General features: G+C 45.5%; 1 protein-coding gene and 1 non-coding gene across 2 annotated transcripts in view; one reads left to right on the top strand and one right to left on the bottom strand.

The window, feature by feature from the left end:
- Nucleotides 1-6,665, top strand: part of Frem2 (FRAS1 related extracellular matrix 2) — a 135,372-nt gene extending 128,707 nt beyond the window's left edge. The window contains exons 22-24 of the mRNA XM_021196311.2: nt 944-1,131; nt 1,337-1,483; nt 3,881-6,665. Of these exons, the coding sequence (XP_021051970.1) occupies nt 944-1,131; nt 1,337-1,483; nt 3,881-4,390 (845 nt within the window). The 3' untranslated portion in view covers nt 4,391-6,665. The remainder of the gene's footprint in view (nt 1-943; nt 1,132-1,336; nt 1,484-3,880) is intronic.
- A 1,847-nt stretch (nt 6,666-8,512) lies between these two features.
- Nucleotides 8,513-8,638, bottom strand: LOC115063956. The gene has a single exon (XR_003843808.1). It is a non-coding gene; the product is annotated as a small nucleolar RNA SNORA17 (small nucleolar RNA).
- Between the last annotated feature and the right edge of the window lie 1,615 nt (nt 8,639-10,253).

Here is a 10,253-nt window from a genome sequence, read left to right as displayed (position 1 = left end):
ATGTTCTGTGGTCCTGTGTATCCGGGATGACCTGTGGTCCTGTGTGTCTGGGACGTCCTGTGGTCCTGTGTGTCTGGGATGTCCTGTGGTCCTGTGTGTCTGGGATGACCTGTGGTCCTGTGTGTCTGGGATGTCCTGTGGTCCTGTGTGTCTGGGATGTTCTGTGATCCTGTGTATCCGGGATGACCTGTGATCCTGTGTGTCTGGGACGTCCTGTGGTCCTGTGTGTCTGGGATGTCCTGTGGTCCTGTGTATCTGGGATGTCCTGTGGTCCTGTGTATCCGGGATGACCTGTGGTCCTGTGTGTCTGGGATGTCCTGTGGTCCTGTGTGTCTGGAATGTTCTGTGGCCTTGTGTGTCTGGGATGTTTTGTTGTCTTGTATGTCTAATTCCTGTTGTCCTTTGTATGTGTGATGTTCTGTGGCCCTGTGTCTGTGATGTTCTTCACCTCATAGGGGGAAAATGTGCCTCCCTTGATAGGTGCTGTATGCTCAGCTCCTAGCATAATATATAGTGTACCAAAGGGCTGCAGCAATAGCCGTGCTGATATAAGGTGCAATGCCAGGGGCTTCGTGGAGCCCACCTTCAAAAGCAGATGAACTCAATTAGGCACGTTATTGATACTTTCTTCTTTAGTGTTAGTTTGAATTAGTCAACATCTCACCAACTAAGCAACTCATGTACACTGCAAAGGGATGCTACAATATCAAATTGTAAGTCAGACCTTGAAATTACTGTGGCTCCATAGTGCTCTCGTTCTCTAGGCTCAGTCAACGGGGTGCCCTGTCTGAGTCCCCTGAGTAGTCCATATCCTGAGACAAACACAGAGTGTTTCAGTGTTCAGTGACGGGTTAGGAAGCAAAGGAAACAATCAGTGTTGCTGTCGTTAATGGTTCGTGGTGTCATCACATATGACAGAATTACATTTCCGCCTCTGTTTTAGGGGACGTGATTTATGGCCGGGTCATGGTGGATCCTGTCCAGAACCTTGGTGACTCCTTTTACTGCAGCATTGAGAAGGTGTTCTTATGCACGGGGGATGATGGCTACGTGCCCAAGTACAGCCCAGCGAATGCGGAATATGGCTGCCTGGCTGATTCTCCTTCACTCTTACATAGATTCAAAATTGTGGTAAGTGTGTTGGCCCAACAAGCTGTCTCAAGTGTCAAGGATAAGCCTTCTTACCTTATACATTTAAAACACTATCATCATTTTACTTAAATTACATGGTGACATTTTATGATGCTTCGTACTTGCCTAAAGTTACAGGAGAGCGTTCTGTCCTTGCAAACTTGGCACTGTCTACAGACATAATTATCTTCCTTCTTGCTTCAAGGATAAGGCTCAGCCAGAGACACAAGCCACCAGCTTTGGAGATGTCCTGTTTAATGCCAAACTGGCAGTAGATGACCCTGAAGCTGTTCTCTTAGTGAATCAGCCTGGATCCGATGGTTTTAAAGTAGACTCAACGCCACTCTTTCAGGTAGGTCTAGACATACAGGAGCTATGTCACTATAGGTAAGTGATTGACACTTCTGTCTCAAGCACATCACAGGAACAAAAAAAAAAAAGAAAATAAGCCAGGCATGCATATAGTAAATGGGAAGGATGGAACTATTTGATACAATGTAAATTCTACCTATTTTTACTTTATTAATGGATTAATATAAGACTGTTTAATGGTGGCTGGAGCGATAGCTCAGTGGTTAGGAGCACTGACTGGTCTTACAGAAGACCTAGGTTCAATTCCTACCATGGCTCAGAACCATCTATAACTCCAGCTCCAGATAATCCAATTCCCTCTTTTGTCCTCTTCATGCATGTGCCACAAAAAAATATACACACAGTCAAAATATACCTATACGTACAAAATAAACATTAAAAAAATCATGTTTTGCCCAGCACTTGGGAGGCAGAGCCAGGCGGATCTCTGAGTTCAAGACTAGCCTGGTCTACAGAGTGAGTTCCAGGACAGCCAGGGCTACCCAGAGAAACCCTGTCTCAAAAAAACAAAAAAACAAAAACAAAAACAAAACAAAACAAAACAAATCATGTTTTAGTTTTTTTGAGACAGGGTGTCTCTGTGTAGCCCTGGCCATCCTGGAGCTTGCTCTGTAGACCAGGCTGGCCTTGAACTCACAGAGATCTGCCTGCCTCTGCCTCTCAAGTGATGGAATTAAAGGTGTGTGCCACCACTGCTTGGCAATTGTTTTTTGTTTGTTTGTCTTTGTTTTTTAAGAGTGTGTAATAAAGATTCTTATTCAGCTTACAACAGATGTCTGACAGTTGGGCAGTTGACTTCTCTTATTCAGCGCTCCCTTCCTGTATCTTTATGGCACATCTTTTTGGAGTAAGGTCTTATATGAATTGATAGACTCAGAAAAGCAATCTTGAATAGGAAATAAATCTCCACTCTCGAAGATTCCATAGACCAAGACAAAAAATCCTGCCCCAGAAACAGAAGGTATAGAGACACGCAGGTTGTTATAGCCATGCTTGATGGACAGGCTGCACGGTCGAGAAACGTGCTTATGTCGGGAAACATTGGCACTCAAGTGTATTCTTTAGGATTCTTACCAAGAATTACCCAAACAGGATTTTATATATGCAGGGGAAATGTGTTATCTTTCACTCAACTTCAAGAAAGAATGAGTATGGAGGGTATGGGGGGAGGGGTAAGAAAGAGATATGTGCACATGAATGTGGAGGTCAGAGACACTTTGGGTTCTATTCTCAGGAACTGTCCACTTTATATTTGAGCCAAGCCTTTCACTGCCCTGGACTCATTGAGAAAGCCTGGCTGTCTAGGGAGGAAGCCCCGAGGGTCCAATAACTTCCATATTCCTAGTCCTGGGACTACAAATGAGGGCCATCATGACCAACTTTTTCACTTCAGTTCTGGGGCTCAAGCCAGGTCCTCATGCTTGCAAGATAAGCCCTTTACCAACTGAGGCATCTCCACCGAAGGGCTGGAAGGAAGCCTGGTTCTTCCTCTGAATCCTTTTAAACATGTGTTTATCATGTTTATTCTGAACTCTCAGAACTTCTCACTTCACCAAATCTTGAATCCCCCCACCTCCCACCCCCACCCCCACCCCGCAAAAAATTATAAGAAAAAAAAAATCCTTTTCCAGGTCCTGGAAAAGCTTACAAACTAATTTGCCAGTGTGTGTGTGTGTGTGTGTGTGTGTGTGTGTGTGTGTGTGTTGGCATGTTGTTCCCCCCCAACCCCCCACCCCCACCCTCAGGAGGCAGAGGCTAGCAGATCTCCATGAGTTCCTGGTCAACCAGGTCTACACAATGAACACTCATGGATCCCCTCAAGGCTATATGTGAGACTCTGTCCCACTAAAGAAGCCATCAAAAACCTGAGTTCCCATTCCCTGTGGGTTTTCACGCCATTAAGTATGACGCAGATGGGCTAAAGCTCAGAAGGTTCGAGCTGTGGTTCTGCCTTTAGCACTAACCAGGTAAAAGAGATGGAGCAATACACCAAACTGTGTGGTCCCATCAACTTAACTTTTAAGATTAGTAAAACGACTGTAGTGTTCACTGTGACCGTAAATACGGTACATGGTCACCTAAGAGTGATATGGGATGCTCTGAGAGCATATGCCAGACAGCACTTGCCTAGCATGTATAATAAAAGCCTGAGATCGAGCCCCCAAACCACAAAATAAAAAAGAAGGTTGGGGGCTATACAGAGTGTATTACGGAGTTGGCTTTATACAAACCTGTCACACAAGAGTGTGGTGTAGATTAATTCACAGACAAAAAATGGTCGTTTATCGTGACCTCTGACACAAATGTCTTCTGCAGATGATCCTGAGTTGGGTGCATACTGAATTTAACTTCCTAAATCTGGGGTTCTGTTTCCTAGGTTGCCTTGGGCCGAGAGTGGTACATACACACAATCTACACGGTAAAGTCTAAGGACAACACCCATCGTGGCATTGGCAAGAGGAGCCTGGAGTACCAGTATCACTCCGTGGTGCATCACAGACCATCCCAGACAACCACCAAGAGCTGGAAGAAGAGACCGGTCAGGAGCACGCCCTCCCTCGCAGGGGAAATCGGTGCTGAGAACAATCGGGGAACAAATATCCAGCACATCTCCCTGGACCGCCGTGGCAAGAGGCAGGTCCCCCACGGAAGAACCCCTCCTGACGGCATCCTGCCCTGGGAGCTCAATAGTCCCAGCTCTGAAGTGAGCCTTGTCACTGTCCTGGGAGGCCTCACGGTGGGCTTGCTCACCGTCTGCCTGGCTGTGGCTGCGGCCGTCATGTGCAGGAACAGGAGCATCAAAGGAAAGGATACTCCAAAGGGCTCTGGAAGCACTGAGCCCATGATGTCCCCGCAGAGCCACTACAATGACAGCTCAGAGGTGTGATGACCTTCTCTTCGTGTGCCTCAGAAGCCGGGGCAGGGCCCCCCGACTGCTTGGGAGTGGCAGCAGAGGACGGAGAACTTTCTGTGACAAAGGTGCTAAGAGCCCCTGACTGTATTAAAAGGTTTTGATTTGAACTCTATTGCGCCCCGTACATGCGTCAAAGGACAAATTCAGGCCACATCTTTCCTGCTGCCCTGAAGGCATCCAGGATGCTTAGAGCCTTGGTGGGCCGTCGGGGGAGGTGCTTCTTGTTTTAGGCAGTGGGTGAGATGAACCTACTCAGAGGTGCTCAAGGGTGCTCAAGGACTCTCTGGGAAGTCTGAGAGGAGGTAGCTCTCTATTTTGTAAGTGTGAAATTTGAAGGTGCTGTTATCATTTGTTTATTCTCTGTATAACTGGACTGTTTGAATTGGTAGCCCCGAAGCTTGACAAACACACTGAAATGACAAGTTTTCTAATCCATGAAGACAACATGAAGTCATGACCAGGGCTAGCTCAACCCACGAATCACCGCTTACTGTTGGGAAAACATAGAAGGAATGACTAGAGAAAAAGGAAAATTTGTTTGGATCTGAATTGCTTCTCATGTCCCTCAGACCTCCTTTGTCTCGCTTGCTTATTTAACATTAACTTAAACCAAAGAATATATTAATTCTGGGAATGATTTTTAAGAGACTAATGTCTTCGGGATATATTAGCAGCCAGGCTCTCGTTAATCGGCCTGACTGATAACCCAGCCTTGGTGTGGAGCAAGAGAGTTGTAGACGTGCCGACAAAGAGACACCATAGAGTTAGAGTCGCCACAGGACAAGGTTCTCAAGAACTGAGCCTAGATGTTTACAGTATTGAACCCATGAATCGTGAGAAACAGCTTTATCAATGGTAAAGGGTGGGAGCGGTATTAACATGCTGTAGACAACCAGAATGCCTCTTGGGCATGCATTCTAGAACAGTGGTGGCAAATTAATAACAGCCGCACGACACCATCCGGGGCTTAGATCAGCCACAGAAAATTGTATTAGTTTAAAATCTCGCTATACATGTCACTCCAGAAATTGTCTTGGAGGTGGCCAGGGCTGTCAGTCATTCTCTTCAGTGATCCAGGAAGAGAACATCTCTGTCTGGCCTCCCCAGTTCAGCGAGCCGATGCTAGGAGGTTCCCCTCTGGGACCTTATCTTGGTTTTGTCACTTTGTTCACCGTGTAAAAGCTTCTTCAGAAGAGTATGTTAGAAATTCTGTTTAGAACAGGGACACTTCAGCAGAGTAATGGCCATTTCCTAAAACCCAGTGAATACATTTCATACCAAAATGAATGCCTTCAGGTAACCCTCAGAGGCTGTATGAAGCCCCCTCAACGCTTCAGCAACACCCTGGCCAAGCTGGGCCATCCTGGTAGGATGGAGGTACTCGGAAGCAAACTTCATCTCAGGTCATTCCTGTATGTCAGTGGGTACCAACCTGTATATCAGACGGTGAGTGCCAGCCTGTCTATCAGTGGGTGCCTGTGAGTACCAACCATCTCTTGACTGAGAAAAGGAAGCTGCACTGGTCCTGAAGGAGAAGTGTCTGTTGCTTGCTTCCCTTTCCATCCAGTGTCTTTCAAGAGATGAAACAGACTATCGTATCCTTCTGTTGAGGAGCTTAGCACGTCTTATCTATAGCACAGATGTCCCCCAGGGGACTCACAGGGACAGAAAGTGTTGTCAGCCCAGGGGTCCATTTATCAGATGGAGTGGTTCATTATCATCCTTTCTTTGTTTAACTCCAGCAGACCCTTAGCTCCACGTTTGGCTACCTCAGAATTTGGGAATGGCTATGTTGCCAACAGTATAGGAACGTTCACTGCTTAGCTTTCCGTTCATCTTCTGAAGGTAGAGCAATTGTTCTCAACTGGCTGGCTGTTTCTAGTGGTTGAGCGCTTCCAAGCCTGACTGCCCTGTGGCCTTCAGATCAGGAAGTGACTATAGCAACGAATGGCACGTTCTCATATACCGTGGCCAGGATGCTTCTAGGCCCAGCCTCACGCGGCTGTGCATTCTATTGAAGCTACTGTCTATAAGTTATATGGTATATTAAGTACAAAGTAAGCCTATCCTCCGCAATAGGAAATGTCAGTATTCTTTCTCTCTCTCCCATCTCTTCTTCCTCCTCTTAACTGGTATTTTTTTTTCACAATTTTAAAAGTATCTACTTACTAAAATGTGGCTTAAAATACAGTAATCATTTTAAAAGTCTTTTCAGTAAGAAAAAAAATGTTTTTTTTAAATAAAGTAAGTCTTTTCAGTATTTTGTGTTTTTTTTTAATATTCTGATATTTTGAGAACAAATACTCGAAGTAATTTCCCATAGCGAATAGGCAGTCAGTTATAGTGTTTGACTTCCTCCAAACCTCCTGATACAGACCAACATTTGGTTGATATTACACGGTCAAATCTAAAAGCAAAAATAAATGTTTACCATCAGTGGCCCTCCTAAGCATACACGCAGCAAAGCATTAAAACCCATGAGTAACAGGACTGGAGCAATGGCTTCACAGGGAAATATACACAATGCAGTGTTCAGTGCTGGGGGTGGTACCTACGACTCACACATGCACGGTGGGTGGCACTACCTCCGACCTACAGTACAACCCCTTCTTAAGGTTTTGATGTTGTTTCACCCAGACTGGCTATGAACTTGCTCTTTCGATCTGGTTGGCCTTGAACGTTCAGTCTTCCTGCCTCAGTCTCCCAGATAGGGAGGGTCACAGGGCCCCACCAGCACTGCCCTCTTGATCATCCATTCTGACTGATGGCTAGACACCAGGCCACTCACCGTGCCCTCGGGCAGCTGGTAATCAAGTAAAGGCTCTGTCTTTGGAGGGAGGACAAGCCAACAGGGGTGTGTGTGTCTGTGTCCCATAATGAAACTTCTTAGAACATTAGCATTAGATTCCACTCGTTTTAACCTCAAAGATAATAGCACACCCCACTTACGCATGGTGAGTAAACACCAGCATGATGTCTGCTGCCCTCTTCCCCCTCCCCTAGCCTGGCATTTGTAAGGACTCTGCGTATGCTCAGAATCAAGGAAGTGCCCGTGAGCAGCAAAAGGTTCTATCCAGCCACCTTACTATAAACTCTTTCCCAGCATAACAGTTACAAAGTTAACATTTAAACCCATGTAAAGCCAGGCCTGGTGACTAACACCTTTAGTCTTAGCACCCAGGAAGCAGAGGAAAAGGGATCTTTATGAGTTTAAGGCCAGCCAGGTCTCCATTGTGAGTTCCAGGACAGCCAGGGTGTGTGGACAGATACTGTCTCAAAAATAACATTAAAATAAATTTAATATGAAAGCGGCTGGGTGTGATGCGCATGCCCTTAACCTTAATGCCAGGACTGGGGAGGCAGAGGCGGGTGGGTCTGCATAGTGGATCTCAGGTCAGCCAGAGCAATAGCCAGAGACTGTCTCAAGACCAAGTCAAACAGCAAGCATTTTCTTACACATCAGTGCTGGGAGTCCAACTGTTTCCGGGAGGAGGATTATGCAAGTGACAATCTGGGAAATAAATGCAGAATCATAGTTTGCATTTAAAAAAAAAAAATTCTTTATTTGTTCTTCATGAACATGCGCCCCAATCTCCCCCTCCTCTCATACCCATCCTCCATCCTTGCAACCTCTCCCCCAACAGAGAGAAAAAAAAATCTCCTCGTGGAAGCTGTAATATGTCAGTGTGTCTCATGGTATACCCTTTTGTTTACATCGCTTTGCTTGCAAATGGTCATTGCAAGGAGGCATTTCGCTGGTACAGGCCTCTGGCTTCTGCTACACTATCAGTATTGGAAGCTCACTGGGACTCCTCTTAGATGTCCTGTTGTTGCTCTGTATCATGGAGATCCTGTAGGTTTGGATCTATAGGACCGACCCCTTCATGCACTCCAGCAGTTCATGGACAGGGTAGATGTTGGGAATGGCCAATTCATTCGTGCCCCGGATCTGAACCTGAGAGGTATTTGAGCTGGTCAGCCCCCCAGTTCTCCAGTTCTCACACCCTCAGGACCAGCTCACCTACAATCCCCCCACATCCAGGGCCAGCACTATTGCACTGCCCAGATGAGGTGCAGAGCCGGCTCTCTATAGCAGGTGAGGGGGCGAGGCCAGCTCTCCTGCTACAGTGATCCCAGAGCCAGCTCTCCCACCCTCCTCTCTGCCTCCTACGGATGTACATGTGGCACACAAGCCACACCTGCAGTGTCTCTAGGGACAACCATAGTTTGACTTTAAAGAGTTGAAAAGTTTATTTTGAAAATATGTACTTACTGTTGGTATGGAGACCACTTCAGCCATTTGATAGGGAAAAAAGAGAGAATGTTTGTTGCTTTACAGATGGGAAGTCCTTCAAACTGTGTGACCTTGAAAGTGATCACAGGAGCCTCTTTCCCCTGCTTTCCTTCCTCTTTCTAATCCTGACAGCATCCAGGGGGTAAAGAACACAAGAGTTCTCACCAGGTTCTCTATAGACACGTGGGACACAGATGCCTACCTGCTTACCAGCACTCAGCAATGTGTAACTTGGAAGAAAACTGTGACTACCGATATTGCAATACTCACAAATGCTTGCACACATGTAAAAAAGAATCTCGACTCTGGATAGAGAATGTGCTACATGCATAGTTCACATGGAAATAACGGGTGATTTTTCAAGATTAACACGAAGGTCATTTGTGAAGACCCATTATGGATATTTGTTTAAAGGTTAATATATTTCCTTGAGTCATTTTCCTAGAATCGGGCATCAATTCACAGCCACCCTACTGTGCCCCTCCCCCCCCCCCCATTTCCTATCAGAGGAGAGGTTTGTGGGGTTGAGTGGCTACTTTCACTTTGATAAGACATTTAAAGTAGGAAATATTTTCCTCCCTTTACCACCAAAAGACCATAAAGGAGTCAGAGAGCAAAGGAATTGTTCCCCTAACAAAAGTCGGTGAAATGGCACGCCCTGTCGCCCTGTCGTGAATCCCTTGGTTGCTGAAGAGGTGAGCTCTCCGTTTTTTCCTGTCATGGAGTGACATTAATTTCTTTTCATTCATGTGTTTCCTTGGGGGTTTGCTTTGTTAAATGCCAACAAGAAACTATCCCAGCACTGACACACCTGTCCCTCCCCTGTCCCCCCCCTCCCTGCCTCCCCTGTTCCTTTCCTTCTTTATCACAAAGGACTAGATTTTTCTAGCATCACCCTTCATTTCCTTGTGAAACCTTTATCATTTCAGCAGGCAGTGAACATTCTCATCCATCTTCACGCCACACTACAAGTATGCTGTAACCTTCCAGGATATGATATTAAAGGTTATCGTGAAAGAAAAAAATAAAAGGATCATACTCAATGATAGGGTGGCCATGTGCACCTCTTTTTTTTTTGGTCTCAAGATAAACTAAACTCTGTCAATGTGATATTTAAAAGGCCCTTAAGGACTTCACTGAGAATAAAAGCCAAAGACCATATATACAAAATTCATTAAAATTGAATAATTTTCAATGAGATCAGCAGCCAAGAGACTGCTAGAATATCAACAGCATTAAGTTTTCAGAGTTCAACTCATTACATGTCCAGTGTCTGCTACTGACCAGATGGTGTCTTCTCTGACTGTGTGACTGCTTCAACAGCCCAGGTGAAGTCCTACGTGAATTTATTTTCTCCAGTGTTTGGACACTCCCCCACAGTGTCAGTATTGTGCCTTAAGAGAGACAGAACGAGAACAAGAGATAGGTAGGTAGATAGATAGATAGATAGATAGATAGATAGATAGATAGATAGATAGGGATAGATAGATAGATAGATAGATAGATAGATAGATAGATAGGGATAGATAGATAGATAGATAG

This window comes from Mus pahari, chromosome 4 (assembly GCF_900095145.1).
Source record: "Mus pahari chromosome 4, PAHARI_EIJ_v1.1, whole genome shotgun sequence".
Taxonomy (NCBI): domain Eukaryota; kingdom Metazoa; phylum Chordata; class Mammalia; order Rodentia; family Muridae; genus Mus; species Mus pahari.
The sequence above is the reverse complement of the archived record's forward strand: the minus strand, read 5'-3'. Positions and strand labels throughout refer to the sequence as shown.